Consider the following 21,750-nt stretch of genomic DNA (forward strand, 5'->3'; position numbering starts at 1 on the left):
CCAATGTGTAATTACTCTCTTATTACAAATGTAGTCCAACTTGGGGGATTACCCTAAATATTAGAGCGGTATTAAGACTCTTTACATTAAAGTGAGATGGTTCTTCGTGATTTTAGAATTTCAGCGCACACAACAGACAGGACACGAAGAGAAGGACACATGCAGTCACAGATCGCTGTCGCCCTTTCCATGTTTAAATTCTAAAAGACACCGTATATACGTACCGTATCATAGCCAATGACTGTGGTGTTTACAGAGTAAAGGTATGTGATGAACTGCGCGATCTGATATCGCTGTACTTAGAATGGACAGTATTGAGAATACGCACAATTATATAGATATTTTTTGTTCCTTGGAAGGTGCCAGGATCGAAGGTTATATAGAAGAAGGTCGCCGCGGTGGATGAGTGGTTATTGCGCTCGGCTGCTGGCCCGAAAGGCGCGGGTTTGATCCCGGGCGCGGCCATCGAATTTCGATGGAGGCGAAATTCTACAGGCCCGTCTACTGTGCGAAGTCAGTGCACGCTAAAACACCCCAGGTGGTCGAAATTTTCGGAGCCCTTCACTACGGCGTCTCTCAAAGCCTGAGTCGCTTTGTGACGTTAAACCGCCATAAACCAAACCAAACTTTACATGGAAGATGAGGGAACGAGGCCCCTTTTCTTTTTTTCTCTCAGGCAACATCTAGTCCTGGTGCCTTTTAAGTAACATGACTTCGAACCACTTTGCCTTAGAGGAAGTCCTTTTAATATACATGTCTTTTAAATAACAGAGGTTTAAAACAAATTTTGCGCTTCCCGGAGCTTCTTTCATGTATCACCGAGAGGAGATGTTGTGCAGTACCTAAATAACAGTGTTAAAGTTCCTTCCACCATAAGAATTATTAGAAAACAAGAACTCTAATATTGACCTCAAAATCGTATTATATGGCTAACTTATATGATCACACGTCGAGAAGTTCAAGCGAAGAACAGTTAGTACAAAAACCAAGGCATTGTGCCGTTATACTGTGTTAGCAGTAGGAGTATAATTGCTAACAACGGCCTGGGCTGTCGTGTAACGCCTTCACTCACAGACCCATCCACCCACCTGAAACGTCTAGACGGCCTCCACGCTCACTCGCATTCTGGGAGACGGCGCTGTCTCTGCCTCTGATTGCACCCTGCACCTAGCTGTCTCTGCCTCTGATTGCACCCTGCACCTATCTTCGCACGCCATAAGCCCACACATCAGCGTAAAGAAAATGATGCGGCGAAATCAAATTCAAAGGCGGAATGGGACGGGGATCGTTGGAAGATCAAAAATGTGAAAGCTGGAGGTAAACCAAATACTGCTAACTTAGATTTGTCGCACCACATTGCATGATCGCCCGTCAATTTTTTTAACGTCGCAAGCCAGTTGCCCCAATTTACGCAGGTGCCGGCAAAGGTGGCGAACAGCGTACCTTCTTCTTCTCTTCCAGAGTCCACTCACTCCTGGCAAGAACAAAGCTGAGCTTTGTTAGTGCAGCTTCAGGAGTCATATCGGCACCAGGAATTACGCCCGCCTTGAGCAGCTCCTGAAAATTTTCCACGTACATATTTTCTCAATTAGGATGTCCTCAGAAAGTGCTACTGTGAAATAGTTATGAAATATCTTCTTTTTCATTTTATGAGGCCTTAAATAGATTGGAAGGCAAGCTCGACTGTTTGAGAAGTAAAACGAAAGAGTAGAACTGCGCATTAAGAACGGGACGAAAGGCACAAAAAACGGGACCTTTCATTCCGTTCTCTTTGCGCAGTTTTACTCGTTCACTTCGAATGTACCAACTAGAACGCCAGAGCGGCCTACTTCAGTTCGAGTAAACTTAAGAATGGACCGTGTGCATAACAAGCAGAAAAAATCCCCTAAGTTCAGGTTTACTCATTTTGTTGCACCTATTTAGGTGTTAAACAAGTTAATGCGCCGACAAGTACGCAAGCTGGACCAGAGTGCTTATACAACTTTACTCTGCGAACGGCAGTTAAATGAGGCTAAAATCTGCGAACTTCTTTTACAAGTACTTAAGCGGCATTCGTGATTGGTTGGAGTCGTAGCCTTTTGGCTATCATTAGTGCTCTGTACACTTTCGTGGCTGCCCGGAATCAGTAACTTCTGTGTGGCCTGCCAACTTTTTAACGCTTCCGGGTATGAGAAGCATTCTGAATTGCATATAACGTGTTTATTTCCATAGCAGGAGGGAAGACACATTATGCTCATAAGGCCGAGAAGGTACTCGGTGATATCGCTGCCGTTTATGACTATTTGCGCCTCAGCAACCCACTGCAGAGCCCAGTATAATGACAGCTCTGGAAGCGGAACCATGCCTGCATTTTTTTGTGCGACAACAGGCTACCAAAGTGGGTGCGTTAAATATATTTATGGACTCATAAGAGAACATTATGCTTTTTAGCAGTCAGGTGTTTCCGGCGTGCTGCTCAGTTTTCGATTTGAATTTAGCTTTTGCTCACAGAAGATTAACGCACGATAGCATAAGTCATGAGAGTAGTAATAGACCCTTTTCTCTGTTCCGACAATGCTATTCTATTTAGTATTATCAAAAGCATGCTTCTTAGTGCGTGTGAATAGCATGGCTCACTTCTTTCAGTTTGTTGATTGTGTCCAAGCTAAAATTTGCTGTCTTTATCATCAGGGCCTGGAGGCGATACTTTGAGCGCACTAATTTATTTCGCGCGAAAATATAGGTTTGTGCCCTTGTGTGGCCTCGTGCTGCTTTAACTGCAGGATCGACGAAAGTAGAGCCTCTGCACATTACTCACGCTTCCGGTCTCATATGACGCACTGACCGATCCATTGGGACACTGGGAACAGTTGAGGATCAACACACCGCGTTCACTAGCTCGGCGGATGGCATCCATGATGTCCTCGCGCGCCGTCGGCGCATTTCCCGCTCCGTAGGTCTGCAGCACGACTCCTTCCACTGGTGGCGCCAAGAAAGCGTTGACCTGGGCAGCAGTGACGAAACGTGAAATGTAGAACTGCTGTCAATGCGTGTAGTGAGTTCCTTAGAATGTACCCCCTTGCCGTTGCACTTGCGGTAGCCCCAAGCGTTCTGAACAAATTTCTGCATAATATGTGCGAAACCACACAAGCATATGGCCTTGAATATCATTATAAATATTATTTGTTTATGGGTGTTCAACGTGCGAAAGCGACTCAGGCAATGAGAGACGCCGAAGTGAAGGGCTCCGGAAATTTCGACCCCCTGGGGTTCTTTAACGTCCACTGACATCGCGCAGTACACGGCTCTCTAGAATTTCGCCTCCATCGAAATTCGACCACCGCGGCCGGGAACGAACCCGCGTCTTTCAGGTCAGCAGCCGAGCGCCATAACCACTGAGACACAGCGGCTGCTGCATGTTACTATAAATAGGTAAATGCGTCATCAAGTTGGGTTCACCGTTTTTTATCGCTGCATGCACCGCATGTCCGTGTAAATTGTATCGAAGAATCCTAGATACATCGACCTCCGGCTTAGTACTCAATTCGTTGGTCTAAATGTCCTATGTCGATTTATTATTCTTCAAAACGTGCTCAATTTTACCTTTATTGTACAGCACTTTTAATTGCGAGGCAATGGTGAAATATTGTAAGATACTGTTATGAACATATTAATGGGTATGGTCTAACTTTCTGATGTTTCGCAAAATGTTGCTTTGAAAGTTTGTATTGCGCTTGTACTGAGTTATTAAGTCTGCCTTAGAAAATCGAAGGGGTGCGTTTTGACGATAGTTTGCAGAAAATTACAAGCGCCTCGCAGAGGGATCTGAGTGTATGTTGATGGTTATGGTGCTGACTTATGATGTGAGAAAAATCTGCTTTCACAAACAGCTTGCCGTTCAAAACATGCACTTTTTCAGAGTTTCTCGGCATGATTCGTGCTTCCTGCAGGAAGTTGCCTTTAATCTGTGGACTTATCAGGGGTATAATAATAGAATAAGGTGATTGTGCGACAATGAGCAGAAGAAAGCCTGTTAGCATGATAAGCACACGAAGAGTGATGGGAGTGATAATGAAAAGGTTGTGCAAAGAAGGATTATGGCAGGTTGTGTGGAATAAAAAGAGAAGGGAATGTTTTCTTCACAGCGATAGACTGGGTAAGGATAAACTGTTACGTTAAAGTGATGCTTGCAGTGATACGGACAGAGTTGTTCCGAGCTAGTTCTAGTGAGGAACTGTAGGGCCATTGCTATGGGTCCCAGAGGGGAGCAGCATATTCTAACTTAGTGCTAACAAGTGTAATTTAAGATAACAGCTTTAGTGAAGATGGGGCTTTGCTGAAATTACATCGCGAATAACATGATGTATGATTGTAATCGCTAACTATTGTTTCAGTGTGCAGTTTGCAGGTTAATCTCGAGTGTATAAGCAGGCTAAAGATCGATATTATGAAATGAAAAAAATTAGAACTCCGTCATGTGAGTGCACAGAACGAGTAGATGTCTGTCGCGAAATAAGAATTAGTTTGAAATTATTAGGATTTGGTTTCATATCCCATTTCTGACACCAGTGTAGAATATATTGAAATCTGATTGCAAGGCCGCTTTGTGAATGTAGGCGTTAATTTAGCGGTAAACCTCGGGTATCATTCGAACGAGGTGCTTGATATTGTTACGTAGTAGAGAGAACCTACGTGATATATCCGTACGACAGTCGAGTAAGATGCCAGCTCTGCAAGTGATCTGCAGAGGACGTAGTATAGTTGTCATTGTTGTGATATACACCACTACTAATTGAAAATCTGTTGGGCTTTTGTATTATTCGCACATTAACACCAGACGAAAGTTAGGGTCATCAAGAATTTTTTTCTTTTATGTGGACTTATCAAGTGTTTCAGAGATAAGGAGCACAAAATATAAATAAAAGTGTATTGCACTCTATATTTGCAGTATCTCTTAAAGAAGCCCCTAACATTCCACCATTTTCATTTCCATATGAGAATGTCAGGAGAGCTTTGTGCACGTTTTGCAGAGATATATAGCATGCCTTTTTAACTGAGTAGTCTTCCGCACTATGAACTGGTTTCTTCTAAAACTAAATATTCGGTCCACTTACCACTTCAAGTGTGATGCTGGGGAAAAAGCGGAGCAGACCCACGTTTCTGTTGAGAGTCGTATGACTGGTACATTGTTTTCCTTCGGGGTCAGGCAAGACGAGGCTCCAGTTGACTAGAAAGAAGAATATAATGATTTACTGCTTCTTATATTGCTGCTTGGTGTTCAATGTGCCGTGAAAAAGATAACTGTGAAAGCAGCCCTTGTTAAATAGTCAGAAATACTGGTGAGTGTAAAATACGGCTAACGATGTTGCTTTAGTCTTTCACCGATAGCGCACAAAAGCACTTAGTTGCAAATTTGCAAAGTAAAAGCTGCGTTTAGTACGTAGAAAGTATAACTCATTCTTGGAAAAATTATCAGGGAGCTTTTCAAACATACTGTAACTGTGTTCCAGCCTACGGTCTCTGTCCAGATCATCAAGAAAGGAAAATGCAAACAAGATGCGACGCCAGTTTAACCTGAAACAAAGCGGCTGAAGCCATTCATGGGATGACGCTAATAATATTCTCATATGTGTGCTAAGCTAATGTTCTCTTCTTAAATGTGTGATTACTGCGTTGGGCACTTTCTAGCAGAAGTGCTAGTTAAGAAAAAAAAAGTCATTTCCCTGGTGTTCAACACATTTTAATTTAAGTGGTTGAAGACATCTGTGGGTTGAGATGCTGCCGCTGTCTACTCAAAGAGAAGTGCCACGCGATTATCCTGGCTCCCTGATTTATGAGTTTCCCAAACCTGAAAATAATGGGCAAGCATTTTGTTTTGCACAATCGGTGCCAATAACTTTGCAGGGAAATGGTTCTTGTGTTCTCGCAAGTTATTCCTGTGCAATAAGGATGGCGCGATTCTGACTTATGCACATAATGTAGCAAAGAAAATACGTTCGCGAGTTGAAGGAATAACTGCGGAAGAGTCTTCCGCAGCAAAGCTGTTTTCTTTTTGTCGCATCATTCGCATAAGACCCAATCCTGCCGTCCTAATCGCATTTGAATAACTGATGAAACAGCTCTTCCACTTACCTGCCAAATTTTGCAAAAGTGTCGCTTATGTCTTCTTAGTTGGAATAATGAACTAAGCGTTATGGTTTACATAATAATGGCATAACAGCTGTACGTATTCGAATACTTGCGGCAGCCACTGGATCTTGCATTTCACACAAAGCAAGCTGCAATGTGCGTAAACAATAGAAAAAACTCACCGTCAACGTTGATGCCAATGGTCACAAGCGGAGGCATGTTGAACGACGCGAACGCCTCTAGTTGAGACGAGCTGAACTTGCCGACGCGGTTGCCTCGAAATAGTTGATTGCGAAACATAAGCGTTACCTTAAAAAAAAAGAAGAAAAAAACTTGGAAAATGCACAGTTTTCTCATTCTGTTGGTCAAATGCTTAAAATAATCCCCAAATTTGGAGTAGATGTGTAAGAATGGAGTTATTACTCATTGGCGTCCACCCAAGCGCTACCATACGGCAGCAAAGGAAAGCTATACAGATTTCTCAGAAACTTCGCAGTTTCGCAGAAACCAGGACAAACTTGTCTATAACTGAATAAAACAGCATCTTGAATATCTCGATTAGTTCCTAAGAAATTACATATGCATGTTTTCTGTCACATGATACAGAAATAGTTAGATATTCCAGAATTATTACAATGGGGTGTTATTTTTCGCTGCGTTGCGTTCTCGGAAAAATAGTGCTTGCTTTTATCATTCAAGGAAAGTTGCTTTGAACAAAGAGAGACGTATGGTCTTTCAGAAGGACCACGTTGGCAAAAGAAAATAAATTACGCGAGTGCAGTTCAGGAAACCACCATAAATTGGCGGTCACATGCGCTTGTGTAATGAGTCAGTGTAGACTGGCTGGTGAAGGTGAGTTACATATCGAGCTGCGTCTTTTGCATATGAGAACACTACATACAAAAAGGTTTGTAGATGAAAAAATTTATCGCAAACAGCTAGATAACGCTGCGGAACATCGACCTCAAAACGGCTACATACCCAACAATTCTGGATAAAAGCATTTTTGGACACGATCAAGTTTATGAGCGAAACTTTTTCATATATTGCGCATTTTTCAGTATAACAATCACTATGTCTTCAGATCTACTCTCGGCAGGCTTGCATTCTTTTACCATTAACGGTTTTGCTGTCGTCTAAATGCGTTCCCTGTTGTTTTTCTACGGCAGTCTTAACTGCTGGATGAGAGCGTTGGAAACACTGTAAAAGAAATATTTTGCTACATATCGGGAAAACAGATCATTACCTTGAATATTTGTAAAGCAGCACCTTACAGTTTTCTAATATTCAAAATTTTTGTAAAATGTTGGACATGAAGGCGGAAAAAATGCATTTTAGCTTCGTGCATTAGCTAACATTTCATCAGTCAGGAACAAATAATTCATACAAGATCTTGTGTTAGCGCTGCTGTGACGTCCCAACTTCAGCACTACTCTGACTCATACTACGAAAGAGGTACACTTATCAAAAATGTATGAAAAATGAACGCACCTGTCAATATTGGCACCGCGGGACAAATTTTAGTTTGTGGCTGAAATTTTTTTGTTCATTTCTTTTTTGTTAACATTGACTGCTTCTTCACAAAGTGAACGGCAACACTGGATACTTACCTCTGGTATAACGTAGTTTCCAGCTATGATCAAAGCGTTTAGCAAGTTTTCCCTCCCGTCACTGCGCGGCTCGAACACGGGGATCTAAATAGAGAGAACAGGAAACGAAACGCAGCGAGCAGTATAACACGGGGTTTCTTAAAGGAATATTGAAAATGGAAAGGCGAAATGGCGGCAGAAGTATCCAAGGCACAGTCACACACAAAAGACGACGCACCGCACGAGAGCATGCTGAAGTTTATCGCGATTTTACGATGTGCTTCCTTTTGTCTAGACGCATGTTCTTGGAAGCCCGTCTTATAAACTCATAGACTTTTAATTTCTCTTACGGTCTTCGGTTTCAAAGGTACCGCCATTAAGTGCTGTATCGCAAAATGACACCTAGCATTATGCGCGTTTCATCAATCAGCTAATGACGTGCACCATCGTGATGATGATGCCACCTGCATGCTTAAAACTGTTCTGTAGTGTCTTGCAATAATTTTTGAGAACCGTGCCAAGCTCATTTCTCAAGGTGACCTCTTAGTCACATTCCAACAAACTGCCTCAGTAAGTAGAGCCTGCTAGATTTTTAATAATATCGCAACAGCTTCGACAGGAAGGCGCTACTACACCGGAAGAAGCAGAGGAAAAAGCAAACGAGAGCAAGGACACGCCCACACTTCCTGCTGCGGAAGTGATCGTCGTCGGCTAGGCTGTTCTGATTAGTTGGAAGCATCCCCTGACCATCATCAGCTGTTAAGCATCGCAGCCCCAAGAAACTGCGCCCAGTTGTATTTTCTGCCACAGTAGTGCGGGTGACAGTTTAAAAGAGTGAACATTTCTGATAAGCAGCCAAGAAAGCCCAAGAAACCAGTTGCAATCGTTAGTTACAAACCTAATAGTAGAGGAACGTGTATGTCGGCTCATTAATTTACTTCAAACAAGCGCTTTCCAGATGCTACTCTGTAAACGCAACTGAGGCCTAGCGTAGTGTTTGGAACGTAACGCGTTTGCACCAATACGTAGCCATAAACACGCAGGAGATAAAACACGAATCCAGAACACGGCCATAAAATTTGCTTCGCGGGGGTTGCTTCGCACGAAGCAGAACAAACACAAGTGCTTAGGTTAATCCGCGGAGGTTGAACCTGTAAAAGCAATGAGAGCCGAATTCTTGGAGATACAGAAGTACTTCTGTTTCAACTGGGCATGGATTGTGCAACACTAGGCTTGTATATTTCGCCTTCATTGCGAGTGTACCTGTGAGCCGGTGATCACAACGGATTTCCCCAGGCATTCAAGCAGGAAAGACAGCGCAGACGAGGTGTACGCCATGGTGTCCGTGCCGTGGAGTACGACGAAGCCGTTGTAAGTATCGTAATGCGCCTATTGGAATCGAAAACAAGGTAGTGGATGAGAGGGTGCGCCGATAAAGATAAAATAAAAAAGCATATTCATAAATTCTTTTTTGTCCATCAAAACGGAAACAAAACAACGCGTTTTTCATACTGCGCAATTATATTGGTAGGACAAGGACGCTGTGTACGTTAAATAATGAAGGTAGAGCAAGCCATCCTTTCTGCTCGTTTTATATATTCAACGGCGGCCACGACTTTGCAATGGGTCGTTGCGATTCTTCCTCATGAGTAGCAGAATTCGTCTGCCAACAGGTTGTAGTGTGAAGATGCGCGTTTACGGGCGACTCTTACAGAAGTAGGATGGCAGGAGGGATCTTATTTGCACAAAGCTTTTCTTTAACTTTGTTCTTCGAAAATGAAAGAATAAAATCGGAGCCATTTCCTTTTTGCTCTGTATACTCATTCTTGATCAAGCTGATCTCAGTGTGGTGCTTAACAGCCCTTTTATACTGACGAATTGTTCGCTGTAGCAGGCGAGAATTCGCCTTTAAATCTTAAAAAGCGCAACTAAAGCGCATAAATTTGCGACTGAAAAGCAGGTTGAACAAGCTAAGCGGGAACAGTGATAGAATTGCATAGAAGAGGACAAAACATAGTGGGTATTATAAAGTAAACTGTAAAATAGAGTAGGCCATCAATTATCAAATAAAATGTTTAGATTACTGCTTTTAAAGTTAACTTTTTGGTGCTAAGAGTTGTAGACATCTTAAAAAGAGCTTAGAATACAAGAACAAAGAGGCACGCAAGCCAAAAGCCATCGGCTTTAAAATGAATAATGATAAGAGGTAAAAAAATAATGTTCTTTGCATTCGATCATTGCTATTCGATATGTTAATCTCAACTCTTTCGCACTGCAATGCAAAACATATTGGCGCATTTCTCCACAGTTCGTGAGACAGAGTCAGTGTACTCTCTACAACAAGTTTCAATCTCTCCGGTTTTCAACCATGAGTAGTCGCGGCCTTACTTAAATAAAAAAAATTCTCAGTCAGTGTCTTTTGCTTTCTTCCATCTAGACATAGCGCATACATTACCTTGATGTCTCTGGCGATTTGTATCCAGTCGTCCATGGTGATATTGGAGGAGTCGAGGAGAGGATTGTACTCGGATATGGTGTACAGTACCCGTAGTGGATCTCCTGTCGGCCTGAAGTAATGCACAAGATATTCACCTTGCAAGAGCACGAAAGGGCAAAGAAACTAAGGCAAAAAATTTATGCATTAAATAGAAATGTCGGCACACAGGCCAACCTGGTTTCAGAATGAACAGTATGCATGCATTTTTGGCGCCGCGTGCAATTTCAAACTAAGAATTCTGGTTGGATTTGTTCAGTAATACTGAAAGCTTACTTAAAAAAAAAACATCTTCTGAGTATTGTTTCTGAACCTAAACGGACGGTGTTTAGTAAAGCAAGATGAAAAGGAATTTCAGACGGACATGATTAGTGAGGTGAAAAATAGTCACACATTCTCGGCCTACTTATGCAACAGTCCGTATTTGAGCCTTCACTAAGCTTTCAGCATAACAGGGGATCTGCTATCATCTAGCCACTATAATGCACTATGCAAAAGAAGTTCTGCTGGAAGAATCTTTGAGATATCAAGTAGCGACCCAGTTGTAGTCGCTCCAAAGAAGAAGCTTCTGCTTTTCACTGCTACTGTCTTGCGTAGGTGCATCACCATTATCCCGCTGATCACGGAGAGGTGCCCGCAGAAGTTTCGATATCACGGAAAGCTCGATACCCGGAACATGAAAAAAACCGAATTTTTCGCTGGCTCAGGGCGTCGTGTGATATGGAGAGGTGCATGGGGAGGTTGCGCTATTAAGTGCAAACCGCAGCCTTCATTAGTGTCTGCTTGTCTGGTGTGCCAAAAATAAAGCTCTTTCGTGGCTTCCGTGCAACAAAAAACTCTCTCGGGACCGATTCTAGGGGAAAGCCTTCGCGTTGTTGCAAAGGTGCGATGGATATTTTTATTAGCTTCTTGTCCTGCTATCCTGCGGCTCTTTCCTTCCCGCTCCGACGGCTTGTAGTCTAGTGTGTGGGCGGACATCGCAACCTCTAACCAAGTTTTCACCTGAGTAGTACATTCGACATGAGCCCAATGGCACCCGGTTTATACTGTCGTGAACCCCAACACGTGGCGCTCACTGTAACAGTGAGCGCCATTCATGTCACCTTTATCTGTTGCTTTCTGCCATTCGTATCTGGTCGCGATGGTCCTGAGCATACATGGTAAAATAACTTTTTAAAAGTAATTAAAGGAAAACACTAATCACTCTCCTGAACGTGGTGGAAATGTAATAAACTACATTACTAATTACTGCTTAAAAAGTAATCCCATCACATTACAAATTACCTCCGATAAGTAATGAAAAAAACTTCTAATTTACTTTGTGATTTGTATGCTTTGAAAGAAGTTCACTGGTCACACGAATTAAATATTTTGAAAATCTTTCAATTTATTGCACCACAGGGGCACTGAGATTTTTAAAGTTTTGAAGGTGACCCTTGGCTATCGATTCGCTGCCCTGCTAATGCAAGAGGGCAGCCGAAGTTGTGCATGGAACGATTTTTCAGCATTTGACATCACTAAAAATAGTAAAAATCGCTACATTCGCTCTTCAATCGGCGAACGTAATCGTTTGATGCGTCATGTAGTAGCGCCCCATTTAAGTTGAGGAATTCGTTGTCCGCACCACTTCGTGTTTCCAGTCTTTTCTTTATCCTAGGGACTACTCTACAGAGTACCGGCACCCAATGCGATGGCGTTGCGCTTAAGTAGTAAATATCAGCAAAACGCGAAATTGATTGGTTCGCTGTACTGTGCGACGTGCCATTTAACCTAAACAGTATGAATAATTTTTTTCAAAAGAAAATAGAGTAAAATAACCTCAGTATTTTCTCTCAAAACGCGATTCTATGGATGTGAAAAAAGAAATAAAAGAGAAGCGTGGCCTAACACTCGTCGCTTTCACTGCGTTCAAGAAGGAAGCGAGCGGTGAACCCAGCGCCTTGCTGCCCGGAGCTGTCTGGACCGTTTGATGCCTTTGAATGAGGTTCTTTATTGCTTTTCTGCTACGAGGAATCGACACCGGCAGCCTACGCTCGGCAATATTCACGCCATGCGCGTTTTCGCCTGCGCCCCCTGGTTACGAGCGTAAGCGGGCACCCCTGTGCCGTTGACCGGTGTAAGCATGTGAGTGGCTCTGCGCACGCTCCCGACCCATCTTGAACTACAAAGTGCACCATCTACCACTTCGGCGTCCTAAGCACAGCCTTACATCTTGCTGCTAGGCGGACGCTCAGGGCACGTGCACATCTGCATACACTCGCGTACCGACAGGCAGCGACCGAATAACAGGCCGATATCCCTCACACTGGCCCAGCCTTGCAGTGCGGCGTTCCCGCTTTCCAAGTGCCCTAGTCGGGTGAAACTTTAACGACGCAAAACAACAGTTGCCCATTGATGTAAAAATAATTTCGAAGGCAAGGTATTACTTTTGACCAAAAAAACTGCAAGTTACTGGCCTAATTACATTACAAAGCTGCTGGACCGAGAAAGTAATTCACTAGTTTACAAGCTACAGGAAAAGTAATGAAACAACTGTAGTGGCATAAAGACAGTTTTGTTACTGCCATGTCTGACTTTGTGCGCGTGCGTGCGTTTCTTGCGCCAAAATCCAGAATCCCCTTTGATCGTGAAAGCTTGCGCATCTTTCAGTCGGCTCACAATAATTGCACACAAGTGCGGACAATTTCGCGTTCAGAGAGGTAGGTATACGCATGGAGAGGAAGAGCAGAAGGCGCACTCACGGCAAAACAAGCGGAGGCTTCTTGCAGTGACGAAAGCGTTTCTTCGCGTATTCCACGTCGTGCAGCTGTGGAAACTCACGCAGCCGCTTATCTAGGATCCCTGGCGCCGGCTTGAGCACTGCACATTCGAATTGGACGCTTTATGTACTGTGTGCACACTGTGTGCGCACTGTGTGGATAAGGCCATGAAATCCCTGGCGCCTGTTGTGAAGTTCGTGGGCGAGGCGATGCACCACCTCACTGTTTGGGACTCCAGAGCTGGGGTCACCTTCCAAATCACACCTACACACCCGACTAGAAGCCGACCCTTGTTAAGCTTACCTTGTTTAGGAATGCAGCTCGTTACCCTTAACGCCTATTGGCCTGTCTGGGTCACTGATCATGCTTTGCAATTCATAGTGAACTCCTCCTCTTCAGATAAATTTTATTCCCAACTCCTGCCACTCCAGTTCTCAGAATACCTCTTATAAATACGCTGTAAATTGCTCTGGAGAAATCATGTCTTTCTACCTGACACACATTCTGAGTGCGATTTTATCAATTTTTCTATGAAAGACAGCAGTGGCCCGGCAGCGGTTGAAGATATTCTCCGGTACTTGCACATGTGCCTCTTCTACGCCCTGGTTCCGGATTGTATGCAAGACTGCTGAGGTAAAGTGCTTTCTTGTACCCTATGAAGTCTAATACATGGGTTGGTTATATTCTGCGCATTCCTTTAATATATGATTGATGTTGTGAATATACATGTTCTATTGTGGAGTAGCCTTTGGACCGGCACTTTGGCTAGGCTGTATACATTATCTTACTGGTAAGAGACCTGCGCGTAACGTTTGCCGAATATGTAAATGTCACCGAATGATATCCGCGAGTGAACTGGCTCGAGGACTGACTGAGGAGCAGCGGGGAGGTGAGAGAAATACTTGCACCAATCAAGGGCTAAGCCCCTTGCATACCTCCACGCTCGTCTTTCACCATTCCGATGGTACCGCCTGTGTAAATCACCAGGACGCACGCTTCATCGGTGTTGATGCACGAGCACCATTTCTCGCTTTCGTCAGTCAGTGAGCGCAACAACTTCGGAACGTAGGAAGTATCTTTGGCTGCAGGAGGGTCCATGTTATCCAGCAGCGGCTGAAAAATAATAAAAAAACAACAGATGTTTCCACAGCTCTTTCCCGATACTGTGTATAATGGAGAAACTGCTGTCCGCTTCAGAACGAGAAAGAAAAGAAGAGGATAACTTTTCCACGCAACGCTACCGTTTGCCTTCTGGAATCCTTAATCAGCAAGTTTTATTAGTATTGCGTAAGAGCTTCCGTTCATGGAAAGAAATGGTGTCCATCCGTCCATGCCACGAAAAAGCAGGTAGCCCACCTGTGACCGCAGCGGTGGTCTTGTGGTCTGAGCATCCACCCCGCATGCCACAGGTGCGGGGTTCGATCCCCAGTGCCGCCGGGTACCCACCGGTGGTACAATGGAAACAAGCTTTCGCCTGCGTCTGCTTCTCGGCTTATTTAGGGCGAAATGCTCGGGAAATGCGTCTTTGACCCCACCTTTACTCGAAGAAAAATAGCTTGTTCTAAGGCGCTCTTTGGCCACAGATGCTCTTGCGCCATAAAAATCCACCATCGTCATCAGGTAGCCCACCTTCCAGCAGGGCCGTTGGCAATGAAATTAATTCGACTAAACTCGAGGCAGCTGCCACCTGCGCACCATGGCACTGCGCATCAGCTCGTTGCTCGAGAGACAGACATCCTCCCGGAGAACTGCGCGTGAAAAATGAGGCTTACGGGAGCTCGGGACGAGCAACCTGCGTCTCACAGGCCTCACCGGTGGATGTGTTTGAAGGGTGCGCCTTCTGGGGCAGTGGCGCATCGCTTAACCGTTGCACCTGTGTGCCAGTCGAGCTATGAGAACCCCCGCCTGCAATCTATGAATCTATGAAAGAGAAGGAGCCCTTGTGCGGGAAAGATCTCTAATGCTATGGAGTTGTACTCTTAAGGGTTTGTTAAGCGTCGTTGAAGTATCGTTTTAGGTTTTTGGTTTATGGGGCTTTAATGTCCAGAAGCGACTCAGATTATGAGGGACGCCGTAGTGAACAGCTCCGGAAATTTCCATCACCTGGGGTTCTTTAACATGCACTGCCATCGCGCCGCACACAGGCCTCTAGAATTTCGCCTCCATCGAAATTGGACGCTGTGGCCGGGACCGAATTCAGATGAAGGCTAAACCTGTGTACTGAGGCCTGTGTACTGTGCGATGTCAGTGCACGTTAAAGAACCCGGGGTGGTCAAAATTTCCGGAGCCCTTAACTACAGCTTCTCTCATAGCCTGAGTTGCTTTGATTGTTTTGTATAATCGCAAGTTGTAAAAAAAAAAAGATTTGGTTAGCAATAAGCAGTGTAATGACTTGTTAGCTTCATTTCTGTATTTGAAAAAAATTGTTCAGTTCATATATGACTACGGATTGAGATGGAACTGAAGAAGGGGCTACATTGCAGATATGTTAGTGTGTGGGAATGCTGCCATAGACGGTATTGTATGGAGGGAGGGATACTTCCTTCCTGTCTTTCCTTTAAAAGAAATAGTGTGAGCAGTTAAGTTCGCTTCTTTCCTTTGAAAGAAATAGTGTGAGCAGTTAAGTTCGCTCTGTCATCGGTGTTTATGTGCCTTTACTAAAAAAGGCTCGTAAAGATTAAAATGAATCCTACTCTTTACGCATATCTCGCAGTTCAAGTTTAAAATTCATGAAACAGCATCGCATTGACAGTGCAACTGGCAATACCTTGGATAAATGATTATGTCGAAAATTTTTGTCGAGACCACTTTGCAGCAGTTTGCGACTTCAAAAATGAAAAAAAAAAGGCAGTGCCACAGACGCGGACGAAGAAACAGGAAGCAGGAGTTCTGACTTTCTGCAAATGAACCAACTAGCCCAGATTGCCATTCTCAGCAAGTTCTACAACATCGTCACGAAATGTTAAATTTTCAACTATGTCAGCCATTTCATAGCAACAAATATCCAAACATTAACTAATCAGTGTCAGAAAATGGGTCGCCTAAAAACACTACTTCCGCGTTTCGCTGCGGGCGAGATGGCGCCCGTACACTGTTGACGCCAGTGAACGTTAAAGGTCTTGAGGTGGTCGGAATCAATGAGGAGCCCTCAATAACGGCGCCTCGAATACCCATGCGCCACTTTGGGACATTGAGCCTCATTTATTTTACTGTATACCCTACTTCTACATTCGAAGTGAGTACGCACATTGATTTTGGATTGTGGGTTGGGGGATTTTAACGTCTCGAAATGACTCAGACTATGAGGGACGCCGTAGGGGCGTACTCCAGATTAATTTAGACCGCTTGGTGTTCTTTAACGTGTGGTGACATCGCACAGCACACGGGTGCTTTTGTATTTCGCCTCATTGAAAATACAACTTTCACAACTGTGATCGAACCCGCGACCTTGCAGTCAGCAGCCGAACGTGAAAGCCACTGGTCGAGCCAATGCGGCGGGATGCGTACGTGCATTGAAAAAGAGCTCTGCGAACGAAAGAGCGTTACATTTTTTCCACTTCCCACACCTGCTGCAAGCATTACTCGAACCTTTATAAATCATTGGCCATTAGGCTTTCTTCAGTTATTAGAATAGTAAAAGTGGGACGAATTTGTGTTCCCCGTCCATGACCGGTAGCCAAGCCGCGTCATCACCCTGCTCCGTGATCACAAGCGCCACAGTGGAAAAGCTGACCACGGCATGACATAGTCTGCTGAACAAAGCAATACGTAAAGGGCTGCAGCTGTTATTTGATGATGAAAGAATAACGCCGACTAGTGACACCCGGTGTGATGTTTCTGACAAGGGCTACACCAGATAGTAAAGGACGCCGGACTCACCATGGAAGTTACTGGGGAATGCTAGTCTTGGCCATGGCCCTTACAAAATTTTTTTCGACAGTCTATAGATTGTCTATAGACTGTCCACATAGTTCTGTCCACATAGTATATATACTCCCTATAGGCACTCCCTAGCGGACAGTCTATAGGCACTACCAATCCTATAGACAGTCTATAGACAATCAACAGATTTATGGCCATACATTTTTAGTATACTTTTTTTTCTAGACAGCATATAGAGTAATAGACTATGAACAGACAAAACGAAATATCTGTAGGAAGACAATAGAGCATACAAGAAGTCTATAGACTGTCTATAGACCATTTTTGTAAGGGCAGGGCTGGGTGATGCCGATGCTCCGAGGCAGAACGGAGCCAACTCCAGAGATTCTCTACCGCGAGACTGCATTCCGCATCAGGCTAAGAGCAGAGCCGTACCGGCGGTCGGTCGCGCGCTTCGTATTACTCGATGCGAAAGACAAATAACTTTCTGCTGCGTCGGCATGGTGCTCGCATTGTACTCTGTGACGGTTGCTACGCTGAAACAGGCACCCTCTCTCGCTAGGCAGCATAGCTATACAAATAAGCGGACAAGGGGAAAGGGGGTACTTTGCAGAAGTGTTCTGCGGTGGAGCTAAACTCCAGGGGATGGTCGCTTGGCAAGACTCCACAATTTTGTCTAAAAACGCATTCATCAGGTTTTAAAGCAGTCACCAGCTGTCTATGGTAGAAATTATCTTTGAACACTTTTAATACTCTCGCAAGAAATAGGGCAGTGAAAAATGGTTCAGGAGCAGAATTCCTGTCGCCTTCACTAGGCAGTAGAACCGCCTTCTTTAAGCCAATGGCATATCAAGCGAGCCACATTTCACATTCACACATCGCAATATTTAAGTCTTTTTGCTACGGTGCACTGTAAACGCAAAGGAGTGAAAAGACAATAAGCTGTCCTCTAGCTAAGGGAGCGCGCTAGAGGACAGCCTACTCTCTTTTTACTCCCATGTGGGCGTAGTCATGTTTAGAGTGTAGTTTCCCGCCGAACCATTGTTGCTTGAGAAAGCGATGCACTCACTCGTAACAGGGAAAGATGCACATGATTGAGTTCAGTCACTGGAACACGCTTAGAGCTTCGCTAGATATCTTCCAACTACTAGCATTATCAAGTCCTTCGATAAAAATTTCATGTTGGCTTTTTTCGCGACACTGCGTTCTAAATATCACCGTATATAAGGAGCTCCTTTTAACATTTGCCTTTAATGTGCCCGCGAAAAGAAAAAGCCGACAGCAAACTAAGGATCTCCTTGTTTTTTTAGTGACGACTTTTTTTTGTTTAAATGTCTAATGGACCTTCCCCGTGACTCACTTCTTGAAGCGCAACCTATTGGTGGCTTTAAAACGCCATGTCTTACGTTGATTTGACGTGTCGCTATTCGCTAATTTTTTTAATACGTTGCACGCTCTTTATTTAGATGGCTGTACCTAATAAAGGGAGGAGTAGCAACAAAGTGACATAAAACACTTACGCAGTGCTTCTGGCGGAAGGAAGTGTTTATGAGGGCTCAGAAGAACTAAAGAAAATTAGAGTGCCTTAAAAGTGCCCTTACTGCACAACTGTAGCTTCTTTCTGGCCGCGGTAGATTTCTCCCGGGAGACCATCTGTATCGCACGCCTTACGCAGAGACGATACATCTTCAAATGCCAGCATTGTGTTCCATTCATGGGCGATGGCAGGCGTGAGTTTATTCCGCAGGATTGTATCAGAGCTGGTAGGTAGTAAAGTTTAAATGTACAAGCGTAGGAAGGAATAGAGCTCGGAGTGGTGGAGGGAAAATGAAAAGGAAGAGCATACGGTGATGTATGCACGAGGTGCCGCCACAAACCTGCACCAGGAACAAGAAATAGAAAAGAAATTCTCCCAGAACGCCTGTCAGGAACGCTCAGCTGCTCAAGGCGTTTAATGGACAGAGTCGCGTAGGGCAGGCGCTTAAAATGCCGCTTTTTAGGTGCGCAATGTCTAGCCCTGTTTCCACACGCTAACAGGACATGTAAGGCTCCCCTGTCACTGTAAATCTTGGCAGCTAAGCCGGCCGCTGTCGCAGCTTGGGCTCCACCGCCAGATGTAGGTGTGGTTGTTTGGGCGGAAATTTTTCTTTAGAACTGTGCCGCGAATATTATGACGCGTTAAATGAGTGGACTTGGTCGTCTATCGGCGCTAGAACATGGTATAAATTTTGAGCAGATATCTTTAACAAACCTAATATTCTGCTGTTTTATGGTAAAGGTAGTGACAGCGCGAAAAGGACAGCATGAACTCGAGAACCGGACTCACAAAGCGCAGAATATTCTTGCAGGGCTCGAACGAAACCAGTCGTTTAGTTTCGATTCCGGTTTCGGTTTTTACAGTCTACTGTTCTCGACACTTGATTGGAAAATATGTGCGCCGTCAAGTTTTCCTGTAGATTCAGTATTTGTTTCGAGGTACGGGAGCACGTGCGGTCTACAAATCAGCTGTCCAGCGAACAAGGAGCGCTGAAAACGGTGCGGAATTTTAGATTTCAAATAGGGAGCACGGTGACTATTACGCAGCATGAGAAGGTTTTTAGAGTCAATTGCCGATAATATACTTTCATTCCTGTAAAGTAAGTTCTAAATTCTGCTACCTCTGTAGGCTGATCGCAGTGTAATGCAATTTCATTTCAGTGAGAAAATATAATTAATAGTGTGCTAGCATTAGAAGGGTCTGTGCAAGCGCAAATGGCGACCACCTTCACGCGTGACGCATGACGCGGTGCGAACGTTGTGCAGCCATTACAATTTGCCCATCGTTGTAGGTGGCAACCTGCCACTGAATCGTGAGCAAACTGCTCACCGTGGCACGTGGCCCTTAAAAAAAAACTAATTGGTCGCGAGAGGTTGCTCGGGAAAAGCAGGGGCCGCTGCCCCACGCCGCCCGGAGTCGTATGAAGACTCCAAGTGATCTATGATGTGAAGTAGAGAATGACTTTTCCGGCATATAAGAGCATTAACCCATTATCGCTACCGCGTCATACCCTTAACGTAGACCTGCTCCGGAATCAGGCAATAGAATATGCTAACGCATTCAGAGGATCCATCCAGGATCGCCTGATTTATTTTCTTTAAATATCTACTAAGAAGTAACAGGGAGGGTAATTTCGCCTGAAATAGGAGTATCTTACCAAGTATGTCCTTTCACTCTATTCAGTGAAATGAGGAGCAAAAAGACCCAAAACTACAGACAACACTAAAGCTTTTTTTAAAGAAAAGAAAACACAAGCCATTCTAAGGAGATTACGGCTGTACGGGATGCTTATTTATTTGAAAAGTCAATGTCGTGCTTTAGGATTACTGCAGATGCGTTTCATGGTCTTAGTTTTCTTGTGAGATTACTGAAATTTCAGCACTTTAACAGAGCACGGTAATGGAGATGAGGTGACATTATTACAGTGTGAGTAACGCCACCGACATTATGGTTCATCTGTGCCTCAAGTTCAGAAGGCAAGAGGACAGATGAGTGAATTACGCTTCAGTGACACCGGCAATAGAGCCCCGAAACTTTCTAGTCACGTGTAAGCGCGAAGCCCTAGCAGAGGTGTGAAGGGGTAGATTGCTGTTGGTGACAAGCATTTAATTTTTTAGCCTTCTTGCAGACCTTTCCCTGTGATAAGAATAGCGGGGCAGAACTCGCAGTCTTGCCAAAAATTTGTTTTAAATTGGCCAAGACAGTCAGCTCAGAACCGATGGTAGCGCCGTGCCGCGTTCAAACTTCACGGATCGTCATGAATCACTGGAGCGCTTTTTAATGCGCTAGAACTAGATGCCTCGCTAGAAAAAAAAGCCGTTCTGTCTGGGTATGAAGCCAGCACCTGCCAGCTGCCACCTGCCACAGATGGCAGGAGGAGTGCACTAGCACTACGTGGGTCACTAGCGAAAAAATTGGCGGTGGTTTAGCTCTGGTTAAACCTGGAGTGACGCGATAGCTACAGCTGGCCGAGTGGAACTAGCTCAGTTGAATTGCAAAGTCAGTCTTTCGCCGCTCCGTTTCGCTGGGCATTCCTTCTTCATCTTCCTTCCACTTGAAACGGCGCATGCGCACAGCTGTGGCAGCTCGGCTTCGCCGGCGAGCCGCGCCGCCAGTACAGTGCTAGAGCACTGTACCGTTAGCAGCAAGTGGCCAGCCACGTGACCAACCACGGCGCCGCGCCGCCGGCAGCTGTTACGCAGCGCGCGACCAAACACGTGACAGCGTGGTGGCGCCGTCACGCTGAAGGCTCGAAATGCTACCGCGATGTAGCTATCGCTACAAATTCGGCGGTGGTTTACCTCTGGTTAAACCTGGAGTGACGCGATAGCTACAGCTGGCCTAGTGGAACTTCCAGAGTTGAATTGCGAAGTCAGTCTTTCGCCGCTCCGTTTCTCTGGGCGTTCCTCCTTCATCTTCGTCCCACTTGACACGGCGCATGCGCACAGCTGTTGCCGCTGGGTTACGCCGGCGCGCCGTGCCGCCGGCAGCAGCAGCCGCTCCGCACAACGTGACCAGCCAGGTGGCTGGTGACGTGACCAACCACGGCGCCGCGCCGTCGGCAGCTGCTCCGCACCACGTGACCAATCCCGTGACAGTGTGGCGGCGCCGCCACGCTGAAGGCTCGAAATGCTACCGTAATGTAGCTATCACTGCAAAAGTCGTTACATGTCCTGGTGAAGCCTCCACCCGTCACTGTGGCAAAGTGGAAAGAGGTTCAAAGAGTTTCAGAGGGGTAGGAAATGCAAGTGGCATAGAGCAGACGGAGAGAGGCTGATAGCCGACCAGGTGCAGGGCGACCGTGCACTAGCACTAGGCATGTCATTAGCGAAAGAGCCGTTATGGGTCATGGGGAAGCCTGGTGGTGTCCTGGAGAAGCAG

At 45.0% G+C, this 21,750-nt stretch overlaps 1 protein-coding gene across 1 annotated transcript in view; it reads right to left on the bottom strand.

The window, feature by feature from the left end:
- LOC144094488 (L-asparaginase 1-like) overlaps positions 1–18,447 on the bottom strand; it is a 20,309-nt gene extending 1,862 nt beyond the window's left edge. Inside the window, exons 1-10 of the mRNA XM_077628414.1 lie at positions 18,353–18,447; positions 13,886–14,063; positions 12,933–13,050; positions 10,153–10,264; positions 8,961–9,086; positions 7,719–7,802; positions 6,291–6,417; positions 5,094–5,206; positions 2,798–2,983; positions 1,444–1,557 (exon numbers count right to left, since the gene is read on the bottom strand). Coding sequence (XP_077484540.1) covers positions 1,444–1,557; positions 2,798–2,983; positions 5,094–5,206; positions 6,291–6,417; positions 7,719–7,802; positions 8,961–9,086; positions 10,153–10,264; positions 12,933–13,050; positions 13,886–14,048 — 1,143 coding nt within the window. The 5' untranslated portion in view covers positions 14,049–14,063; positions 18,353–18,447. The remainder of the gene's footprint in view (positions 1–1,443; positions 1,558–2,797; positions 2,984–5,093; positions 5,207–6,290; positions 6,418–7,718; positions 7,803–8,960; positions 9,087–10,152; positions 10,265–12,932; positions 13,051–13,885; positions 14,064–18,352) is intronic.
- Positions 18,448–21,750: the final 3,303 nt, after the last annotated feature.

Source organism: Amblyomma americanum, chromosome 6, assembly GCF_052857255.1.
Source record: "Amblyomma americanum isolate KBUSLIRL-KWMA chromosome 6, ASM5285725v1, whole genome shotgun sequence".
Lineage (NCBI taxonomy): Eukaryota > Metazoa > Arthropoda > Arachnida > Ixodida > Ixodidae > Amblyomma > Amblyomma americanum.